Source organism: Papio anubis, chromosome 17 (assembly GCF_008728515.1).
Source record: "Papio anubis isolate 15944 chromosome 17, Panubis1.0, whole genome shotgun sequence".
Classification (NCBI taxonomy): domain Eukaryota; kingdom Metazoa; phylum Chordata; class Mammalia; order Primates; family Cercopithecidae; genus Papio; species Papio anubis.
In genome coordinates, this window is record NC_044992.1 from 42,954,875 (window position 1) to 42,979,764 (window position 24,890).

A 24,890-nucleotide genomic window follows, 5' to 3' on the forward strand; every position below is an offset into this window, starting at 1 on the left:
GCGCGATCTCGGCTCACTGCAAGCTCCGCCTCCCGGGTTCCCGCCATTCTCCTGCCTCAGCCTCCCGAGTAGCTGGGACTACAGGCGCCGCCACCACGCCCGGCTAATTTTTTGTATTTTTAGTAGAGACGGGGTTTCACTGTGTTAGCCAGGATGGTCTCGATCTCCTGACCTCGTGATCCGCCCGTCTCGGCCTCCCAAAGTGCTGGGATTACAGGCTTGAGCCACCGCGCCCGGCCTAGGTGAATTCTTTAAAAGGTTTACATTTTAAAATGTTTAAGGCCTGGCGCGGTGGCTCACGCCTGTAATCCCAGCACTTTGGGAGGCTGAAGTGGGCAGATCACCTGAGGTCAGAAGTTTGAGTGCAGCCTGGACAACATGGTGAAACCCCACCTCTACTAAAAATACAAAAATTAGCCAGGTGTGGTGGCGGGGGCCTGTAATCCCAGCTACTCTGGAGGCTGAGGCAAAAGAATCCGGGAGGTGGAGGCTGTAGTGAGTCGACATCACACTACTGCACTGCAGCCTAAGTGACAGAGCAAGACTTCGTCTCAAAAAAAATAAAAAAGTGTTTAAAAAGTATAGATACACAAACTTTTTTTTTTTGAGGTAGGGTGTCACCCTGTCACCCAGGCTGAAATAGCACGATCTTAGCTCACTGCAGCCTCAAACTCCTGGGCACAAAAGATTCTCCCATGTACCTAAGATTATAGGCACGTGGCACTACACCTGGTTAATTTTTAAAATGGTTTTTGAAGCAACAGAGTCTCACTATTTTACCCAGGCTGGTCTCAAATTCTTGGCCTCAAGCAATCCTCCCACTTCAGCCTCCCAAAGTGCTGGGATTACAGGTGTGAGCCACCGCACCTGGCCCATTAAACACTTTCTATTAAGCAATTTTACTGCAACTCTTTTTGTCAACTCAAGAAGCATGTTCCAATTTGTCATATGTAAATCCAAATATTTATTAACTGGAATCCCTCCAAGAAAATTCCATCTGTAGTTTGTTCCTATCTCTACCCCTTTACTCATGCTGGCTCTTCCCAACAATAAGCAAACTCATGTAACAATTATCGTTTAGAAACAGAAGCCAAGCCAAAGGAAGACCATTTCATTTCAGTGATCACACCTGAAGCAATGGGAATAAGAACAGGCATGGAATAAAATAGGTATTTCCTGAAATCTGATTTTTATATCATATAATATGGAAGATTTTCAAATATTCATAATGTTTATTCGATCCTCAGATTTATTCAGACCCTTTGTTTTCTCTTTCTATTACTGTTTCTTGCCCTTTTAGCTATTTCATCGGTTAGTGTCACTAAACAACCAGAAACAAAAAGGAAAAAAGGCATAAATGGTAAGCAGTGCACATCAATAAAAATACCTGCTTTCACATAGTAAAACCATTTTACTTTATCTCCATGAACTGCCATCTGTGTCAGTGCCCCTCCTTCTGACCCCATCATTCCCTGTACACTGTATCTCTACCAATCCCCGCCAATCACCTCCCCTCCATGACTCTAGCCCCATGCAGTCAAGTGTGCCAGGGCCTGCAGAACCTGAGTCAAAGCAACAGTTCTGGGCCCTGAACCTGCAGACCACATGCTCCTGAACTGGGAACATAAAAAAGCAGTATCACCAACCAAACTGGGGAGAAGAGTATAATGACAGAAATCACAGGAAGACTGGGTCATAGATGCTCAGCATATGGAAATCCTGGGAAATAAAATAGGAAGGGGAAGGAAAAAGAGACACCCCCGAGGCCTTAGAGCCAAACTATATTGTGATTATGAGAACAAGGGCTGGGCACGGTGGCTCATGCCTGTAATCCTAGCACTTTGGGAAGCTGAGGCGGGTGTATCACGAGGTCAGGAGATCAAGACCATCCTGGCCAACATGGTGAAACCCCGTCTCTACTAAAAATACAACACTTAGCCAGGTGTGGTGGTGTGCACCTGTAGTCGCAGCTACTCAGGAGGCTGAGGTAGGAGAATCATTTTAACTCGGGAGGCGGAGGTTGCAGTGAGCCGAGATCGCGCCACTGCACTCCAGCCTGGGCAACACAGTAAGACTCTGTCTCAAAAAAAAAAAAAACAAAAAACAAAAAACAAAAAAACAAGAAAAAGGCTTCTCTGCCTGAAAGGCTAATCTAATCTCTACTCCTTCCCTTGCTCCATGGCAGAAATATCCCTTAAGACAAAACTTCTTATTTCATAACAGAGGGGGTGGGGGAAATGGCTTTTTTTTTTTGAAGCTGCAAAAAATCTAGTAAACATATTTGTCAACAATAACAGATTCAACTCCTTATACCTGCTTTATTAGGAAAAAGAAAGGAAGGCACCAAAGAACCCATTCTGCTACTTTCATAATCTGTCACAGGCTGATCACTCTTACATATTAGTAAGTGTACCCATTCAACATGTATTTCCTGGGCATCAGTTGTCCACACTAGTTGCTAGGGATATGAAGGTGAGCCATGCTGTCCCTGCTCTGCCTAATGAAGTCTATATTTTCATCTAGTTTGGGACACACAAAACCTGTGGGCAGAGATAATTCATATTCCAAGGAGGAAATGAAGAGGAGTAGGCAGTAAGAACAAAAGACAGGAAGACGTACATGACAGGATGTGGGTAAGGGCCCTCAGCTGCTTTGGGTGGCACCCAGCACAAGCCATGCCTCAGGCTCTACACCCCACCTTAAGCTGTGGCCTTCCATTTCCTATGCCTTCATCCCACTGCTGAGGATCACTGAGAAGGTGCCTGAACAGAGGCAATCACTATGGCAAAATCTAGAGATCCTACAGCTTATTGCCATCATAGTCAAGGCAGAGGAACCCAAGACAACTCACCATGTGCCGGCGGAGTATCGTTTGGCTCTTCATATATTTTAAACAGAATTCACACATATAGAGACGTCCCAGCCGTGCATATTCTTCAGGATATGGAGAATGGTACCACGTATCAAGCTCATAGCGGCCAAAAGCAATTGTTTTAATCATGTTGCTTCCCTCTGTGATTTGGCCTTGCAGCCTTAATTTCTCCTATTGCCAAGAAATCAAAAGTCAAAGGAGGATTAGAATTTCTTATATTTGCTTTCAGGAAGGACACAGTGGATCCTGTAATCCCAACACTTTGGGAGGCTGAGGCAGGCAGATCTCTTAAGGCCAGGAGTTCGAGACCAGCCTGGCCGAAATGGCAAAACCCCATCTCTACTAAAAATACAACAATTAGCCAGGTGTGGTGGCAAACAACTGTAATCCCAGCTACTTGGGAGGCTGAGGCAGAAGAATCACTTGAACCCAAGAGGCAGAGGCTGCAGTGAACCGAGATCGCACTACCACACTTCCAGCCTGGGAGACAGAGCGAGACTCTGTTTTAAAAAAATAAATATTGTCGGCCGGGCGCGGTGGCTCAAGCCTGTAATCCCAGCACTTTGGGAGGCCGAGACGGGCGGATCACGAGCTCAGGAGATCGAGACCATCCTGGCTAACACGGTGAAACCCCGTCTCTACTAAAAAATACAAAAAAAAAAAAAAACTAGCCAGGCGAAGTGGCGGGCGCCTGTAGTCCCAGCTACTCGGGAGGCTGAGACAGGAGAATGGCTAAACCTGGGAGGCGGAGCTTGCAGTAAGCTGAGATCCGGCCACTGCACTCCAGCCTGGGTGACAGAGCGAGACTCCGTCTCAAAAAAAAAAATAAATAAATAAATATTGTCTTGTTTCTAAAAGCGTATGTGCATGCCACCATGCTAGGCTATAAAAAAAATCAGACAGATTTGGCTTCTACCTATGAGAATTTACATTAAAGAGAGCTACATGAAAAATCAGGCAGGCATACAGAAAACTTACTGCCCATACTGCTCAGAGCACAGGTCTCAAAAGAGGGGTTCTCTGCTACCTCCCACATTCTGGGCCTCACCAGAATGAGACCTTGGAAACTTCATTATTATCAACCTAGACCAAACTGAATTATAAAGAAAATCATCACAGATACAAACTGCCCACCCTTAGAAAGTATTCTAAAACTAAACAGAAAAGTTGATTTAGAATCTGCCTTACTTATCTGCAGAAACTTTTATAAAGCTATATGAATCTCTGTGACATATATCCACAATGCTCACTTAGAAAAAAAAGTAGGCCTTTTAAAAAATATTTTTGAGAGGCCGGGCGCTGTGGCTCAAGCCTGTAATCCCAGCACTTTGGGAGGCCGAGACGGGCGGATCACGAGGTCAGGAGTTCGAGACCATCCTGGCTAACACGGTGAAACCCGGTCTCTACTAAAAAATACAAAAAACTAGCCGGGCGAGGTGGCGGGCGCCTGTAGTCCCAGCTACTCGGGAGGCTGAGGCAGGAGAATGGTGTAAAAACCCGGGAGGCGGAGCTTGCAGTGAGCTGAGATCCGGCCACTGCACTCGAGCCTGGGCGACAGAGCGAGACTCCGTCTCAAAAAAAAAAAAAAAAAAAAAAAAAAAAATTTTTGAAATGTGCATGATAATTCTAGGATCTAAACTCTAGAAGGCAGAAAATATTTCTGGGCTGGGTGTAGTGGCATGCCTGTAGTCCCAGCTACTCAGGAGGCTGACGTGGGAGAATCGCTTCAGCACTGGAGGTCGAGACTGCAGTGAGTCATGATGGCACCACTGCACTCCAGTTTGGGCAACAGAGCAAAACTCTGTCTCAGACAAAAAAAAAGAAAATTCAGTGACTCTGAGTTGGCTACAAAAGTATTATAATTTGTAAGTATAACCAGGTGTAAAGTTGTGAAACGCTAGCTCAGAAATGCTCCATGACAAAACAGGATAGAGAAAACTAGCAGTAGGAACTGCCCATTCCAGCCAAGGGTAGCCAGCAAACCCTGCCTCCGCCCAGTTTTCAACAAGTCTATTATTTGATACAATTTTTTTTTAATACAAGGGGGAAGGGGGTGAAGATGAGATTCACTTTAAAAACTGAGCTTCCCTGAACACATTTAATCTGTTATATCAGAGGTAAACTCAATCACCAGAATTTTCTTCAAGCAAAGTTGTTAAAAATTCTGCCTAGGACAGCAACTCAGTATAAACTAGCGCTAAATAAATATCAGAATGGACAACCAATGTATCAAACTTGACTGTGTCAAAGATTAATTCTAAAACATCTGACAACAGCCTTTTCCATTATTCCCCTTCACTGTTATTTTCATTCTTAGTGCAGAGGAAACCTAGCAAAAGGGGAGTTCCTGCTGGGATTAAGAAAACAACAGAGATGAGTCTCTCCTAGGCTACAGGTTCTCAGAATTGCAAATTGCCCAGCTGAGACAAAGGGGAGCCTATAGTTTTATCCAGCCTCATCAGCTCTAGCCAAACTGGTACTTCCGGGAGCTGAGGTGGAAAGAAGGGAATAAAAAAAGGAAGGGAGGAGGGGTGATTTGTTTTAAATCTGAAAGGGAAAGGCTAGTCTCCAAAAAGGGACAGCTGGGAAGAGAGGGAAAGAGATTCAAGAAGCAAGGTACATTTAATTCCCACCAAACTGATTTGCAATCATTTTTCTTGGCAATTCTAAGCACCTTTCACAAGTGGTCTTCAGTTTGGAGGTTTTAATACTCACCAAATCCTCTGAAGCCCGGGCTTGTGCTCTTCGGAAAAGATCCAAGTCATACTCACTTGTCAGGTTTTCTAAGAGAGGTTCCCGTGTGTTCCCATAGGTCTGTCTGTGTTCCTAGGAAAATAACCAGAGCATGACACTCTGATACTCTCTGCTTCTAAGAACTTTTTAATCTATTTCACTTCAATCCATGCAAACCACACAACCATAAGCTATTTATTTAGTGCCTACATACTAGGTGCTAGGCATTGAGCACAAGACATACTACTCATCAGATTAAGGCCACAAGACTCCCACTACCCACCCCAGTGAATCTGGAAAGGAAATGCTCCCACACCTCCAGAAGGGAACTTCATTCTATTTCTTCGTGGATCAGAACTCTATGCCTCCATTCCTTCATGTAAAAATGTGCATGACAGTACAAATAAATAAAGTACCACAAACCCAGAGACACTACAAATTCCCAGAATCCTGAGATATGGAAGGAGCTTTCGTGGATACTCCCGGATTTAAAAACAAAACACACAAAAACCAGATTCTCTAAGCCTCAGTGTCTAAGATTTTAGACTCAAAAGAAAATCTGCAGGAAGGGAGGGGCAGGGGCAGCTGGATGAAGTAGTCCTTTGTAACTTCTTTCACTTGAATTGCTCCAGCCACCATTACACTGTCTGCAAAAGGCGTGCTACCCTCAAATTCCAGTCCACATGCTCAGGAAAAATAGGCTGGACTCTAAAAAATGCCTTACTAAATATTAAGCAAGAATAAGACAGGGAAAAGCCATAGAAAATTAAAAGCGTGAAAATAATCCAGTCTCAAAATAATTTCCCAATCTTACCATGGCAGTCACTACAAGAATCCTTTCCAGGAAAGAGATTCTACAAAGGAAACTTCCCTTTTAAGCCTTTGATTTTAGCCCTTCCCACTCTGTTCTAGGCTCCACCTCCCATCCAGAGAATAGGAGATAATAGTAGTTAAGTGGAGTGGACGGCTTATCCCAGGAAAACATTACAGATTTCACACACATATTAGCATATGAAGACACCACTCATCAGTATCTTTATCCCTATTAAAATTTCTTCTGGTTAATCTGATTCCATCTGCTGTGAATCTTTTTAAATTTGGACCCTTAACATCTAAGATTTGGGTTCTAAGCATTAGTTATTTCTTCTATTTTGAGGAACACTGGAAAAAAAAAAAAAAAGCTTGAAAAAAATCCTAGCCAGCATTTTAATCAAGGAGGTTGGGTCCTACTAACCTATCCCAAATTACTGAAAAGCAGAGCAGATGTTTGTTAAGGTTAAAAATTTCAGGAACTTTTACTTCAGACACTCTTTCTACCTGTATGATTTTGGGCAAGTTACCTCTCTCAGTCTCAGTTTTCCTGTATATAAAATACGGGAAATACCACCAATCATACTGGACTGTTAAAAGATCAAAGGAACATCACAACCACAGTGCCTAGCACTAATCACTCAATATACGGTATCATTGTCTTATTACTCTTCTAACCAGTTTGCAGATAGAAACAGTGAGCAAGACTGGGGCAAGCAAACAACCCTGGTACCCTACAGCCCACTACTAAAGCCCTCACTCTACAAACCAACAGTCTGGTGTAAAGGTCTAACTACAAATTCACCCCACAACCCATCTCACATTGGCCTATGTCCACTTATTCGTCAAATTATCATTTAAGACAGTGATGACTGTCAAAAAAGTAAATATAGGCCAGGTGCTCACCTGTAATCCTAGCACCTTGGGAGGCCAAGATGGGCAAATCACTTGAGGTCAGGAGTTTGAGACCAGCCTGGGCAACATAGCAAAACCCTGTCTCTACTAAAATTACAAAAATCAGCTGGGTGTGGTGGCCCACGCCTATTACTCCAGCTACTTGGGAGGCTGAAGCAGGCGAATTGCTTGAACTCAGAACCCGGGAGGCAGAGGTTGTAGTGAGCTGCGACTGCACCACTGCTGCACTCCAGCCTGGGTGACAGAGTGAGACTCTGTCTCAAAAAAAAAAAAAAAAGTAAATACAGTCATCTCTTGATATCCCTAGGGGAAGAGTTCCAGGAACGCCCCCCAACCTTCCTGCATATAACAAAATCCATGGATGCTCAAGTCTCATATGTAAATGATGTCATATTTGCATATAACCAGGGCACATCCAGCAGTATACTTGAATTAATCTCTAGATTACTTACGTGATGTCAACGCCATGTAATAGCTGTTATACTGTACTATTTCAGAAATAATGACAAGAAAAAGTCTGTACATGTTCAGTACAAACGCACATTTTTTTCCCCAAATATTTCTGATCTATGGTTGGCTGAATCCACAGGAACAAAATCCATGGATACAAAGGGTCATCTATACATAGTCTGGCATATTTTTGTCTTAGTGAAGCCATGCCCTGAGTAAGTATTCACATGCCCTACGTTTAAGAATCTATTCTAATGGCTAAATAAGAAAACATTCCAATTCTATGAAAAAAACTAAAATGTCAGAAAAAAACTAAAAGAACAGCCATAAAAAAGAATGAAATCATGTCCTTTGCAGCAACATGAATGCAGCTGGAGGCCATTATCTTAAGCAAATTAACACAAAAACAGAAAACCAAACACAGCATGTTCTCACTTATAAGTGGGAGCTAACCACTGGGTACAGAGGGACACAAAGAAGGGAACAATAAACACCGAGGATTCCAAAAGTGGGGAGGCAGGCAAAGGTCGAAAAACTACCTATCAGGGGCTATGTTCACTACTTGGGTGACAGGATAAGATGAATAGAAGCCTAAATCTTAGCATCACACAACACATGTATGTAACAAACCTGTACATGTACCCCCTTATCTAAAATTTAAAATAAATAAATACTAAAAAAAAAAAAAAAAAAAAGGCTGGGCGCAGTGGCTCACGCCTGTAATCCCAGCACTTTGGGAGGCCGAGGTGGGTGGATCACGAGGTCAGGAGTTCAAGACCAGTCTGGCCAACATGGTGAAACCCCGTGTCTACTAAAAATACAAAACTTAGCCAGGAGTGGTGGTGGGTGCCTGTAGTCCCAGCTACTCGGGAGGCTGAGGCAGAGAATTGCTTGAACCCGGGAGGCGGAGGCTGCAGTGAGCCAAGACTGCACCACTGCACTCCAGCCTGGGTGACAGAGCAAGACTCTAAAAAAAAAAAAAAAAAAAAAAGAAAAAGAAAAATGTTAAGCAGTGGTTTGTATCTTGAAGGACAATTTTTTTTTATTGGAATGTTTCTTCTCTATATTTTTGGTATTTTCAGTAGTAAGCATGTATTAATACATGTATAATAAAATATTTTCCTAAAAAAAGATGTTTAAGGCCAGGCATGGTGGCTCACACCTGTAATCCCAACACTCTGGGAGGCTGAGGCAGGCAGATTACCTGAGGTCAGGAGTTCGAAACCAGTCTGGCCAACAAGGTGAAACCCTGTCTCTACTAAAGATACAAAAATTAGCCAGGCGTGGTGGCACATGCCTGTAATCCCAGCTACTCGGGAGGCTGAGGCAGGAGAATTGTTTGAGCCCAGGAGGCAGAGGTGGCAGTGAGCTGAGACCATGCCACTGCACTCTAGCCTGGCTGACAAAGAGTGAGACTCAGTCTCAAAAAAAAAAAAAAAAAAAAAAGATGTTCAAGTGAAAAGACAGAATTCAAAGTGCTACATACAGTAAGAAGGCAATTACATAAATAAGGGATTGTGAAAAAGCTAGGATATATCCAAAAACACTAACTGTGGCTATTTTTAGGTGGTAGGATTTGTTTTCTTCCATATACTTTGCTTAATCACTCTAAATTATCTTACAAATGTAAGATAATTACTTCTAAAATTAGAAAAAAATGTTAAAATACTACAAGAATATCTATTATAGAATATTCACCTGATTAATACCTTTTAATCATGGAGGAAATCTATTTTTCCATTAAAATAAGCAGCCTACTATTAAGGTTGACTACTTTTCTTCATACATAAGTTTCCAGTGCCATGGCATGTGTTCTAGTGGGTAAATTTAACCCTTTAAGATGAAAGTAAAATTTATGAACAACCAGAGGTTCAAATTTTTTTAAATCTAAATTCTAATGGTATTTCATTTTCCCAAGACCTCCTGTTTCCACTCTCAACAACTCAGTTTTAGGGGATGAAATAAACTCTAAGTGCCATAGAAGAGTCACTTAGTATTCACATGTAGAGCATACTAAATGGCAAATCTGAAAGGCACAAGCTCAGAAAGCAAAAGGAATCAAATGTGATAGCAGGAGTTCATGCTCATTAAATATTTAACTTTTCCTCACCATATATTTCTCTTTCTGTTCTTTGCTCAGTCCAGAATTTCTTTTCTTCCTGAGTTCAGCCACTTTTTCCTTGTATCGAAGCTGCCTCTCCGTTGGTGCCTAAAAGGAAAAAGGAGAAAACTGAGAGAAAACTGCTTATAAAAGCTAAGCTTCAAAATGAAAGTGCCAAGGTCCAGCACGGTGGCTCACGCCTGTAATCTCAACACTTTGGGAGGCCAAGGCGGGCCAACCACCTGAGATCAGGAGTTCAAGACCAGCCTGGCCAACATGGTGAATCCTCGTCTCTACTAAAAATACAAAAATTAGCCAGGCGTGGTGGTGTGCTCCTGTAATCCCAGCTACTTGGGAGGCTGAGGGCGGGAGAATCACCTGAACCTGGGAGGCAGAGGTTGCAGTGAGCCAATCACGCCACTGCATTCCAGCCTGGGAGACAGAGCGAGACTCTTCAAAAACAAAAAAAAAAAGAAGGTACCAAAACATTTTTTAAAATGTAAAGAGAAAAAAACCCCAGAAATGTTCTAGCCACACTGCAAATCATATGGCAATTTTATTTTATTCATTTGTATTATTTTTGAGGCAGGGTCTCGCTCTGTCGCCTAGGCTGAAATGCAGCGGCACAATCATGGCTCACTGCAACCTCTACCTCCTGAGCTCAAGCCATCCTCCTGTCTCAGCCTTCCAAGTAACTGGGACTACAGGTGTATACCACCATGCCCAGCTAATTTTTTCATGAATATGGCAATTTAAAAATTCCAAATCAGGTTATCATCACCCCACCACCTTTACTGTCAGTTAAATACAGGTTCAGGAATACAAACTTATTTTACTATTAACATAAACTAAGGATGGACATCTCCACCAAAGCAACAAGAACTGTTTTCCAATTAATGCTTATTGATCTGATCAACAGTGATACAAAAATTCATTTATATATATTCATTTAAATAGAAAAACTGAGTAAGAATAAAACTCAAGGCTGGGCACGGTGGCTCACACCTATAAACCCAGCACTTTGGGAGGCCAAGGTGGGTGGATTACTGGAGGTCAGGAGTTTAAGACCAGCCTGGCCAACATGGTGAAACCCCGTCTCTACTAAAAATACAAAATTAGCTGGGCGTGGTAGCGTGCCCCTGTAATCCTGGCTACTTGGGAGACTGAGGCAAGAGAATCTCTCGAACCCGGGAGACGGAGGTTGCAGTGAGCTGAGATTGCGCCATTGCACTCCAGCCTGGACAAAAAGAGTGAAAACTCTGTTTAAAAAATAAATTAATTAATAAAATAAAATAAAATAACACCCAAGATAGACAATGAAGAAAAGTGTAGTTACCACTTTGGAGTGCTTTTTACCTGCCAAGCACTGAGTAGAGGTGCTTTACATACATAATTTAGCTGACTCCCCTGCCAGGAAGGCATTATTCACCTCTTCTTATTAACAAAGAAATAGGTTAGCTGACCTGCCCAGGACAACATAGCTAGAGTTAATCAGTATTCAAATTCACATCTGTTTGGCTCCAAAGCCAAACTTCTTCCTTATCACCATACATCTCTGCTATCCACCTAATCTAACTGCAAAAACAGACACCTAAATGATGAACAAAATACAGTATGTCACAAAGACACAAAGGCATATTTTGAGAGCGCTACAATGGTAATACATGAGGAAGAAATTCATTAACGGTGGGAGAGAATTTGGGAAAAATTCCTGCAACAGCTGAGAACTGCACAGGCCTTGAAGGAAAATACAATCTCTTCTCGGTACAGGTATAGTGTTCCAGGCAGGAAAACAGCAAGAGTGAAGACCAAAGGCATTTAGGGAAGAACAAGGAATTAAGTGCAACCAATGTGGCAGGAATGTTCAGAGAGGCAGGAGGAGGATTAGGACCAAGCCAGGATGCTCCCTACAAACCAAGGGAAGAGACAAGTACAAGAAAAATAACACAGTCAGCGAGTGTCAAATGCTGGGGAAAAGTCACTGGTGGCCTTGGAAAGGTGCTAGCAGAGTGGAGAGGTTTGAAAGCAAGCTACAATAGTCTTAAAGGATGCCAAGTGAGGAAATGAAGCAGCAAGTGTAATCTTTCGAATAATCAGAATTTTCTTCTTCTTCTACTACTACTACTACTACTACTACTACTAGTACTACTACTACTAGTACTACTACTACTACTACTACTACTACTACTACTAGTACTAGTACTAGTACTACTACTATTACTACAGATAGCATGATTCCTTCATAAGGTAGAAGTGTTTGTTTTATGAAAATTTACTGTTTGAAAAAGAAACGTGATTCTAAGTACATCTGGAAGACATATCACAGGAAATGAGGCATAGACATGCCTGAAGACAATTATAGAGGAGATCCAAGAAATGGACCTCAAACTATGAGTGGCCAGCGCTTTAACAAGGCCCATACCTGGTGCCTGGTTGCATGCCTGTTGTTGTCATCTTGCCTGTGAGACAGCATCCTTTCTTCTATCTGCTTATCCCGGCTCTGTGCTCTCACCTGCAACCATCAACAACGTCAATAAATCCACCTGCTTCTAAAACTACGTTTACTTAAAGCATAAGAATACAATGATAATGCCTTGGATTTATGTTGTACTTTACTTTCAAAGCGTCTTCACACTTATTATCACAATCTCTACAAGAAAGAGATAAGGCAAGCTTCACATTCTGCCTTCTCAGCCAGTAACAGAATCAGAGAAGTTGAAATGATAACAGCTAAATGATGGGATCACTAAGGTTTTAATCATGTCTGATGACTCTGAGCCTGGACTCTTCCCAAAGTACAACAAATAAAAAAAAAGCATGAGGAAGTGCAAGAATAGAGTATGGAAGTACAAAGGAAACATTAGAAAACCTGGGTTTGGGCTGGGCATGGTGCCTCACGCCTGTAATCCCAGCACTTTGGGAGGCTGAGGCGGGCAGATGAGCTAAGGTCAGGAGTTCGAGACCAGCCTGGCCAACATGGTGAAACCCTGTCTCTACTAAAAATACAAAAAATTAGCAGGGTATGGTGGCAGGCGCCTGTGATCTCAGCTACTTGGGAAGCTGAGGCAGGAGAATCACTTGAACCTGGGAGGCGGAGGTTGCAGTGAGCCAAGATTGCACCACTGCACTCCAGCCTGGACAACAAAGCGAGACTCCGTCTCAAAAAAAAAAGAAAAAAGAAAACCTGGGTTTGGCCACACGCAGTGCCTCACATCTGTAATCCCAGCACTTTGGGAAGCCAAGATGGGCAGATCACTTGAGGCCAGGAGTTCAAGACCAGCCTGGGCAACATGGTGAAACCCCGTCTCTACTAAAAATACAAAAATTAGCCAGGCGTGGTGGCGCACACCTGTAATCCCAGCTACTTAAGAAGCTGAGGCATGAGAATTGCTTGAATCCAGGAGACTGAGGTTGCAGTGAGCCGAGATTGCACCAATGCACTCCAGCCTGGGTGACAGAGCGAGACTCTGTCTCAAAAAAAAAAAAAAGAAAACCTGGGTTCAAGTCTCCAGGGAAACTTAACTCTGTAGTTACATGACCTCAGACAAATGACATCAGCTCTCAATAGTTTCTGTTTCATAATCTGGAAACTGGGAACTCATATCCAACTGCTTATTCCACTTCACCACTAAAACTCAGAATGGTCAAAACAGAACGCCGGGCATTTCTCCACAAATCTGCTCTACCCCAAATCTTCCCAGTATTAATAAATGGCAATACTGTCTAAATAGCTGATCCGGTCAACAACTTGAATGTTATCCTAGATTCTTCTCTTTTCTCACACCTCACATCAAATCAATCAGCAAGCCTAACAGGTTGCTCCCCTCTAAAATGTATCCTGAATCCAACCTAGTCTTAGAATTGCTGCCGATACAAAGCTAGTCCAGTCCACCAATTACTGCCTGAACTTCCACGCAGTCTCCCAAGCACCTTATACCCTGCATCAACTCTTGCCCCCACACTCCATTCTCCACGTTAGCAAGCCTTCAGTTTTAAAAAGTGTGCATGAAATCCTATCATGCCTTTGTTAAAGCCCCCCAAATGTTTCTCATTCTATTAGAACAAAAGTATACTCCTGTGCCAAAGTCCACAAGGTCCTTTATGATCTGGATCCAGCCATACACAACCTACTTTCATTCAGCCTCTCAAACCCATCAGTTTAGCCATGCCTCATGGCCTCTGCGCTTGCTGTTCCTTCTACTTAGGTATCTTTTCTCCTAGATCTTTACACAACTGCTTCTTTGCCATCATCCATGTCCCAGATCAAATGCCAACTCCTCAGGAAGGTCTTCCTGGACCATCCTGGGAAAAGCAGGGCTATCACTACCCTCACCCCCAAAACAGACTCTATCATTCGTCTTTTTTCCTCACAATATTTATCATTGCACAAAATTATTTACTTATTAATTTGAAGGTTTATGTTGCCTCCTCCTATGAGAACATGAGCTCCTTAAATGCAGTCTTTTATTCACTGAATCTTCAGATACCTGTATTGGGTACATGCAGCTACAGAAATATATGACTGAATACAAATGTAACATCACTGATCGCAAGGGTGTCCTGGGAAACTCAAGAGCAATCACGTATATGAAGGTTCTTCAAAAACACTAGAGCTGTTAATAAATGTGGGGAATTTGTCTAATCTTTCCACTTACAGTTCTAAATGTAATAAAAATATATCATCTCAGAAATTCTCCTGATCCTCCATGCACACGTTCCAGTAGTAAAGATGGATTATGCTGAGCCTAATGCCTCTTGCAAAGAAGAGGAAACAAAGAGGATAAATTCAGGATAGAAATGTTTTCCTTTTATCAGAATTTTCTTCTCCAAACTCAAATTTTTCTTTTTCTAAAATAAACTGCTTAACTTAACACAGTCATATTGTTATAAACTAACAATTCCAAAAGCAAAAGACATGTCAGAAGATTTTTATGTAAAACCATCCATAGTATCAGATCATTACATTTAGAGACAAGTGGTAGAGAACAACTCTCAACAAGCAGGGATCGCAGTTATTTTCTGAGAAAGAAGTACCTAAAGACTTGCCTGCTTCTGACACAGATGGGGGCACAGCTTTTTCTGTTTTGATTTAGTCCCAGGCTAATGGGAAGACAATGGGAAGATCTACAACTTACTTTTACACAGAGCAGAAGGAACTGCCGCTTATAAAAAGATTTGGAATGAAGAAAAATAAGAGTAGGGTCATTGACCTTAAAATCCATATAAACACGGAAAGTACACTACTTTGCTGAAAGACTAACCACATAAAAGAAACTTTCACCCCTGCAGTCTACCTGTAAATAAGAGAACAAATTCCTGAATCAAGGAAAATCAATGTTAGCTAGGGAATCTAATTTTCCTCACAATGAAATTGGCTCAGACAGGAATAAACCTGTGACCCTGGCATCATTAGCAAAGTAACGACAAAAACAACAATAATACTTTGGTCTAACCAGCTTAGATAACCTATCCAATACTACTCAAGCAACCCATTTAATTAATAACATTTTCCACTCTTGCTTCCCCATAATTAGATCTTTGGTTACATCCTTGGGAACAGCAACCCACACAGGAACATACAAATAGGATCTGAGCTTCTACTCCTAAATATGTTATCTCAAAATCCCAAAGGTTATTTAGGAGCTATGTTTCAAGAATTTAAAAGAAGAATTAGCCAAGAGTAGGTGTGACTGAGAGTAACAAAAAGTATTTCACAGAAAAGGACAGAAAAAGGAACAAGAATTATGAAAAGATTTTAAAAGCAAAATGACTTCATAGATTTATAAGAAGAGAACTGAATGCATAAATATTAAGATCACATATTTTATGCAAATAAAATATGCAAATTATTCCTTAGTGGAATAAGTCCCTAGCAGTCTTCGAAGCCAATTTTCAGTAGAAAATATCAATGCACTAGCGGCTGATGTTCCAAATGTTTCATAATCTCCTTGTTAATTTCTTTCAAATCACTCATAACATATTACAATTCTTTTGTCTGTTTAACTAGTTTTTTCTAAAAAAGCACATTGGTTTTTATGTTTCCTCCATTACAACGTAAGAACAAGGACCCTGCCCATCTTATTGGCCACTGTATCCCCAGTGTTTAGTAAAGTGTCTGGCAAACGGTAAGCACTCAAAAAGCATATGTTGAATAAACGAGAACACAATTACCTTGCATTCGTCAGCTGAGAGGTTATGATAGAGTGGGCATCCTGAGATGGAGAAATGTCTCTCATGTTTTCCTGTAAGGTGTCCTGTTAAAGGAGGGAAAACTCAATCTCAAGAAAGAAGACAAGCTTAGAAAGTAGTATGTTTCTCTACGACAAACCTGTTTTTTCACTACATCATTTTTATCAAATATATGTCTGATCAGACTGAATCCACCAAAGGTAAGGCTGGTAGGGCTATAACTTGCACTCATTCTTTTCTTCCACAGGATGGATCTGGCTATCTTTGAACATGCTTATGTATGATCAATATAAACCATAGTTCTTTCTGCTCTTAGACTTCTCAAATCTCAAAATGTCATGAAGTCAACATTTGTGATAAAGCACAAAACAATGAAGAGGAACACTTGCTTTTGGTGGAATGTAACTCTCCTACGCTAAATTAATCAGGTCATATGTATAATAAGTGTACTTTTCTTTCTACTGTGCAATGCTATCCAACCTGAATTTAGCCCCTTTCAATACTCAAAATAAATTTATGAAAAATGGAGAAAGAAATGGCCTTTTCTATCATATAAGTAAACATATTTACATAACTTTAAACCAGATTAAATACTTATTTTTTGGAGGGAGAACAGAGTTTTGCTTAAAGATTTAGGATTCTTCTATAATCATATTTTTTTACTTTTTAAAAAATTTTTATGTCACCTAGGCTGGAATGCAGTGGTGCAACCATGGCTCAAAGCAACCTTGAACTCCTAGGCTCAAGTGATCCTCCCACTTCAGCCTCCCAAGTAGCCAGGACTACAGGCTCACATCACGCTGGGCCTATTTTAAAATTTTTTGTAGAAACGGGTCTCACTGTGTTGCCCAGGCTGGTCCTGAACTCCTGGACTCAAACAATCTTCCCGCCTCTACCTCCCAAAGTGCTAGGATTACAGGCATGAGCCACCACGCTCGAAACAGGCAGTAACACAAGGCCTTCTGAAGACGGAAAAACATAAGGAATAACAATACACGAAAGCTTGTTTTATTTAAATGGGTTTCTCTTCATTTATCTATTTTTCATGTGGTTTTTTTGAAAATACACAGGGAATTGAACATTATTTCCTTTTTATTTATTTCTCTTCAACCAAAAGGTTTATAAAACACCTAAGACTGAAAGGGCTCAGAGGACAATTCTAATGGGATAAAAAGTTAGCTAAGCTGAATAGCGAGTCTACAAAAATCTTCATCTTTCATTACAAATATATATATATTTAATTTGGGGTAAAGAAGACAGTGGGAGTTTAAAGCTTACACAACATAATTTATAGAATAAACTTTAAAAGGAAAAAACAGTCCAAGTACTGGGGATTGGGTGATTTTAGAACATTCAGGCCACCGTTTCTCTGGGACTGTATTATTAAAAATGCAATTTTAGGGCCAGGCACGGTGGCTCACGCCTGTAATCCCAACACTCTGGGAGGCCGAGGCAGGTAGATCACCTGAGGTCAGCCTGGCCAACATGGTGAAACTTCGTCTCTACTTAAAAATATATAAAAATTAGACCGGCATGGTGATGCATGCCTGTAACCCCAGCTACTTGGGAGGCTGAGGCAGGAGAATCACTTGAACCCAGGAGGCAGAGGCTGAGTGAGCCAAGATTGCGCCGTTGCACTCCAGCCTAGGCAACAGAGCAAGACTCCGTCTCAAAAAAGAAAAAAAAAAATGCAATTTTAGAGATCCGCAAAATTATCTCGGACGGAAAAACCATCCTCACTGATCAAATACCATATATACAACATAGTGTCAGCTGGGCACAGTGGCTCACACCTATAATTCCAGCATTTTGGGAGGCCAACGCAGGAGGACTACGTGAATCCAAAAGCTCAAAGCCAGCCTGGGCAACATAGTGAGACTCCACCTCTACAAAAATAAAAATAATTAGCCAGGCATGGTGGTCCATGCCTGTAGTCCTGGCTGCTCAGAAGGCTGAGGTGGCAGGATGACTTAAGCCCAGGAATTCAAGGCTGCAGTGAGCCATGGTCACGCCACCACTCTCCAGCCTAGGTGATAGAGAGACCGTCTCAAAAAATATATATATGTATATAAAGGAGTGTCATTACAATTGCAAGACTTGCTTTTCAGATACTATGTATCCATACTTCTTTTATTTTTTTTTTTTGAGATGGAGTTTCACTCTTGTTGCCCAGGCTGGAGTGCAATCGGACGTTCTCGGCTCACTGCAACTTCCACCTCTCAGGTTCAAGTGATTCTCCTGCCTCAGCCTCCTGAGTAGCTGCGATTACAAGCGCCGCCACCACGCCCGGCTAATTTTGTATTTTTAATAGAGACGGGGTTTCACCATGTTGACCAGACTGGTCTCGAATTCCCGACCTCAGGTGATCCACCCATCTTGGCCTCCCAAAGTGCTGGGATTACAGGCGTGAGCCACCGTGCCTGGGCATATCCACGCTTCTTAGTAACTTATTCAGGTCATGTTTTCTTTTACATGTTAATGAAAACCAATCTACCATGTACGTTAAAAAAGGAACAGCTTATCTATTGACCTAAAAATTCCACTGCTATGAATTTATCCTACAGATTTGCTAGAAAGACACCAAAATATGTACATACAAGGCTACCCATTACAGTATTGTTCAAAAAAGCTAAAAATGAGAAACAATCTAAATGTCAATGAGACAATTTAAATATTTATGAACTATCAACACAATGAAATTCTCCGCATCTTTTAAAAAGACAGACCTCTAAATACTAATAACGTAAAATATCCAAGATGTACAACCAACGAATGTATCCTATTTTCCCTTTTATGAATAATCACAAAAAGGAAATACATGTACATATATGTGTGCTTATATATGTAGAAAAACTTCTTGGAAGCATTCATAGAAAACTGCAAACAGAAGTTTTGTATCTGTGGCACGGTTCTGGGGGTATGAGTGAAGGGAAATTTTTACTTAATGCACTTCAAACTTTCTTATAGAGCTTTAATTTTTCACAAGTACATAAAATTCTTAAGGAATAGACTAGGGTCAAGAATATTTTGGGGCCTGGTGCAGTGGCTCACACCTGTAATCCCAACACTTTGGGAGGCTGAAGTGGGAGGATCACTTGAGCCCAGGAGTTCAGGACCAGCCTGGGCAACATGGTGAAACCCTGTCTCTAAAAAAAATACAAAAATAAGTTGGGCATGGTGGCATGTGCCTGTAGTCCCAGTTACTTGGGAGACAATTCAATGAAGCCTGGGAGGCGGAGGCTGAGCTGAGATCGCACCACTGCACTCCAGCCTAGGTGACAGAGTAAGACTCTGCCTCAAAAAAAAGGATACTTTGGAAGCTCAGGTTCATATTTTTCAAAGTTCCAATACATGAAAACCAAAATCAAAGTAAACTTTTTCACTTGAGACCAGCCTAGTCAACACGGCAAAACCCCGTCTCTACTAAAAAATACAAAAAATTAGCCAGGCATGGTGGCACATGCCTGTAAACCCGAGCTACTCAGGCAGCTGAGGCACGAGAATCGCTTGAGCCCAGGAGGCGGAGGTTGCAGTGAGTGATCACGCCACTGCACTCCAGCCTGGGTTATAGAAAGAGACTCTGTCTCCAAAATAAACAAACAAATAAATAAATACAAATAAACTTTCCTCTAATGCAACATCTTTTTTATTTACCCTATGGTCTACCCCATTAAGAGGTTAACTCCTGGGCATAAATAACACAATCAGGCCCCATTCTCGCCTACCTCCTCCTCTCCATTCTGGTCACTCTGCCCCAAGTATATTGGCCTCTAAGTGTTCCTCAAACTGGTTAATTATTCTCTTGCCCAGAGCACTTGCTGTTCTCCCTACCCAAAATGCTTATTGTAAAACATTCAAACAGCAAGTCTCTGCTTAAATGTGACCATATCAGAGTAGCTTTTCCTAACCAACTACATATATACATGTCACATATACATATACATATGTATGCATACATGTATGTATGCACACAATATCCTACCCTCAGTACTCCCAGATTTATTTTCCTTCACAGTATTTACCTCCAGTTGATACATTATACATCTATCTATTTGCCTTCCTCAGCTAGACTATAAGCTCCATGAGAGCAGAGACTTTGACTTGTTCATAGCTACATCCTCATAACTTAAAACAGTGTCTGGCACATGACCAATATTCAGTAAATATTTACTGCATGAATGACCAAATATAGTACATAAAAGTAACAATTTAGCAACGAATGGTTAGTAACAAGCAGAAGCAAAAGAAAATTCCTTTTCTTGCTGCATGGCAAGTAGATCCCCTTCAACTCTTAAAGCACATTAGCCATCATCTCTTATACTAGTATAATATGTTGTCTTTCTTAGTTTTTCATTATTTATTCCAAGGAAATCAATGCAGGCCTGAAACAATTATCCTCTTTGAGTGACAACTGGTATGGAGTTCAAGAGAACTTTGCTGTATTTATTCATTTTGATGGTTTGAAATTATCTGAGAAACTGCTATAAGACCAGGAAATGATCCAAATTAATTAAACACTACAGAAAACCACTGGGCATGGTGGCTCACGCTTGTAGACCCAGCTACTCAGCATGAGTGGGGAGGATTGCTTGAGCCCAGGAGTTGGAAGACCAACCTGAACAACACAGAAAAAACCTCATCCCTAAAAAATAAGACCAAAAAAAAAAAAAAAAAAAGCCAAGACACATGTCTGTAGTCCCAGCTACTTGGGAGGCTGAGATGGGAAGATTACTTAAGCCTAGGAGTTGAGGCTGCAGTGAGCTATGGTTATGCCACTGCGCTCCTGCCTGGGGAACGAAGTGAAACCCCTGTCTCTCTATAAAAATGAACAAAAGGCCGGGTGTGGTGGCTCATGCTGTAATCCCAGCACTTTGGGAGGCAGAGGCATGCAGATCATGAGGTCAGGAGTTTGAGACCAGCCTGACCAACATGGCAAAACTCCGTCTCTACTAAAAATACAAAAATCAGGCCTGGTGGTGGGCGCCTGTAATCCCAACTACTTGGGAGGCTAAGGCAGAAGAATCGCTTGAACCCGGGACGTGGAGGTTGCAGTGAGCCAAGATGGCGCTACTGCACTCCAGCCTGGGCGACAGAGCGAGACTCCGTCTCAAAAACAAACAAACAAACAACAACAAAAAAACCACTACAGAAAGTGTATTGTTGGCCTGCTAAGCAGTAACTTACTCTGTTCTACCGTTTTTCAAACTTGATAGCCACATGCAAAGTGTGAATTTGAGAAGTAGACCCAGTAGTGAAAGACCCCTTATCTCCCAATCAGCTTCTTCCAACCCTAGACAAAAGCTTAAGCCCAATATACGCACCTCAGCTCACTGAAGGTGCACAAATAAGGTTCAAACCACTCCAAGAATCTCTAAAGTAATTCACTAAGGGGTAAAACTCATAAGAAAATAAGATATTTATCACAGAAGAAATATTTTATCTTCTTTATACTTACTAAGCACACAAAGCACAAGACCTAAAGCTACTAAAGTTACAGAAGGCTAGGGTCTCATGTGTACTCTTAATTTCACAGCCTCCTGACAGGAAATGTTTTCCTCATTTCCTTAACAGCTATGGCTGCGCAACCACTATTCTGTACTAGCTTACCCTTAACTAGTCCTCACTGAGTATGAGCTATGTGCCATGCAATAAGATATTTGGAGATAGTCTTTTTTGTTTTTGCTGGGTAAAGGAGTGAATTTTTCACTGGGAAAAGCTCTTGATAAACTAAATTGTTCATCATAGTTAATTTCCTTACAACCAGGTCTATTATTATGGACCATCAGTCAAGAAGAGAAAGGCTTTTATTCAAGTGAGCAACTCATTATCACTCAGCACATGACCACGAAGAGCCTAAGAAGCTAAACCCCAACAGAACACAAAACATTTCTGGATGATCCTGGGAGAGAGAACCACAGAACAAAGGATGTCATGAAGCTGGGGCACACTGACCTAGAGAGTTACAGCCTGGTGTAGGACACTTCATATTGAAGTTGTAGCTTTCATGGAAGCGACGGCGCTTGGGGCGATGAGAGAGATCACTGCCTGAGTCCTTCAGGGACATGTCCTTGGCAATGCTCTCATCGTGAGACACATTGGGGCTGGAGATGTCTATGTCTGACTCAGAAGAAGGTGCGTTTCCAGTTGGAGTTCGAGGTGGTGACTCATCATGATCAGCTGTATTTTTAGTTTCTAAAGCAAAAACAATTGGTAGAAGTCATGAGTGAGGTTCATTTATTTAGAGGTTTACTATTCAGATGAGTTTATGGGCTTCCCAGATTCTTTTTCTATGATTTAACCAGTAACTTTCAGCTACCTGTCTGCTAGACAGCTAAGTGGAAAATTAAGAGGCACTTCTACAACATTCCTTTTGTGCAACTTTAAATTCTAATTAAAATTAAATTTGTACTTTACCTATTACACCTATCTGTATTTCTCCTGAGTTGCTAATCATGGATAATCAAAACTGGATGGAAATAAATTTTAAAAATATTACAGCCAGGCGCAGTGGTTCACGTCTGTAATCCCAGCACTATGGGACACCGAGGTGGGCGGATCACAAGGTCAGGAGATCGAGACCATCCTGGCTAACACGGTGAAACCCCATCTCTACTAAAAATACAGAAAAAAAAAATTAGCCAGGCATGGCGGCGGGCACCGGTAGTGCCAGCTAATTGGGAGGCTGAGGCAGGAGGAAGGCGTGAACCCAGGAGGCAGAGCTTGCAGTGAGCCAAGATCGCGCCACTGCACTCCAGCCTAGGCGACAGAGCGAGACTCCTTCCCCGCCCCCCCCCAAAAAAAAACACACACAAAAACAATTACTATCCCATTTCCCTTCCAGGAGAGACACAGGACAGAAGATAAGTGACAGTGATTGTCTTTCTTGATGACACTGGACAGGCTTGGTGTAAGATGTGAATGGACTTAGACTCTTGAGTGAGCCTGTTGGTAGTCTAACAATTCAATCTTGAAATTCCAGACTGTAAATCAGGAATTGCAAACCAAATGGCTACAGGGGCTCAGCAAGGCCAAATAGACAGCTCATTGTCCATCCAAAGGGGACAGCTACTATTCAACTCCAGCCAATTATTACTATGGGTGATTGGCCACCTAGTGTTCCCAGATCTTTTCATTGTTTAAAATAAATGATTAATCCAGGTTTTTATATGAAATCACTGTGTTTTCAAATACTAGAAACAAATTTTAAAAATTTTAAACACTGTGCAAGCAAACCAACCAACCATGCGGACAGGCTAGAAGTAGTTCACCAGTCGGTAACCTCTGCATGAAGAAATTTGGAGATAAATGGGCTCAGAAGTATGGCTATAAGAAAAGTCTGCTTCGAGCCCTTTTCATCTGTGGTTAAGAAGGCCCCAGTCTCTTTTTCCTATTACAGGTCCATTTTAATATACTCCAGTTACTCTGGACCTTGAGAATATTCTGATATCAAACTGTCCTCAGCAAGATGTAAGAAAGGAAACAAGCAAACAGCATTCATCTAGCTGAAGTATTAGGCATCTACCTGCAGTGGCCCCAAGCCCTCCTTAAAAAGAAATTCACCCAGATGCTCTGTGATAGGTCTAAGTCATACCATACCCACTCACCTCTATCTGAAAAATCAACCACTTGCTCAGTTTCTGAGCCAGATGAACGAGTCTGCCGAAGGGGGTATTTTTTCGGTGTCACTGGGGTAGGCTGCTGCTGACTACGGGTCACTCTTCTGGTAGAGTAAGCAGGCTCCTCAGTGCCAAAGGACTGCAAATTTCGAACAGGACTGGAATCTGATCCCGATTTTAAAAGAAAATAAAGAAAAAAGATGGAAATCTGTTTTACTTCCTATCCATATAATTTATTAGAATGTAGCTCCTCCTCCTCCTCTTCATGTTTCAAAAAATCCAACAAATCCTTAAAATGTCTATTTAATTAAATAAAATATAAGCAAAAGAGCCTAGCTCAGGTATAGAGATGTAATGTAGTACAGCATTAATAGTTTAGGTTCTGGAATTATGACTGAATGTGATTCATACCAACTAGCTATGGCATCTTGGGCAAGTTATTTTCTCCAAGCCTGTTTCCTGACCTATTAAAGAGGAAAATACTAGTAGCACATTCCTCATAACATTGTAGTGAGGAATAGGTGAGATAATGCACGTGAAGCACTTAACATCATCCGTGGTACACAGTGCTTTGTAAATATTAGCTGCATCCTCTCATTCTTCCCTTTTTCTAACCCATCATAGAACAGATATTCTATTAACAAAGATATAACAACAAACAAAATTATTTCCTTTCTTTTTTTTTTTTTTTTTTTTTGAGACCGAGTCTGGCTCTGTGGCCCAGGCTGGAGTGCAGTGGCGCAATCTCAGCTCACTGCAAGCTCCAGCTCCCAGGTTCACGCCATTCTCCTGCCTCAGCCTCCCGAGTAGCTGGGACTACAGGCGCCTGCCACCACGCCCGGCTAATTTTTTGTATTTTTAGTAGAGATGGGGTTTCACCTTGTTAGCCAGGATGGTCTCGATCTCCTGACCTCATGATCCGCCTGTCTCGGCCTCCCAAAGTGCTGGGATTACAGGCTTGAGCCACCGCGCCCGGCCTTGATTTCCTTTCTTAAGGGGCCAATTTTTTTCTTTCTTATTACTCTCTCTAGCACAATCATAATAGATTCATAAAGGTAAAATAGGAATGCAGCATTTTAAGTTTTTTGGATGGAAAAACCTATTCTGAGGCACTCAGCGCCCCCCTTTTATATCTCCAACCTGATGACAAAGGAAATGAAAGAAATTCAAAGCTGAAAGTAAAGCATTTTTTAAAATATATATA

The 24,890-nt window shown here is 41.6% G+C and overlaps 1 protein-coding gene across 6 annotated transcripts in view; it reads right to left on the minus strand.

The window, feature by feature from the left end:
• KAT7 (lysine acetyltransferase 7) overlaps positions 1-24,890 on the minus strand; it is a 40,793-nt gene that overhangs the window by 8,502 nt on the left and 7,401 nt on the right. For 2 of the 6 annotated variants that reach the window (XM_003912716.5, XM_009190200.4), the window contains exons 3-9: positions 23,675-23,851; positions 22,023-22,262; positions 16,053-16,135; positions 12,304-12,393; positions 9,891-9,989; positions 5,588-5,698; positions 2,852-3,043 (exon numbers count right to left, since the gene is read on the minus strand). In XM_003912716.5, the coding sequence (XP_003912765.1) occupies positions 2,852-3,043; positions 5,588-5,698; positions 9,891-9,989; positions 12,304-12,393; positions 16,053-16,135; positions 22,023-22,262; positions 23,675-23,851 (992 nt within the window). The remainder of the gene's footprint in view (positions 1-2,851; positions 3,044-5,587; positions 5,699-9,890; positions 9,990-12,303; positions 12,394-16,052; positions 16,136-22,022; positions 22,263-23,674; positions 23,852-24,890) is intronic. The other 4 variants (XM_003912717.4, XM_009190201.3, XM_021928984.2 and 1 more) reach the window with 3 other exon arrangements.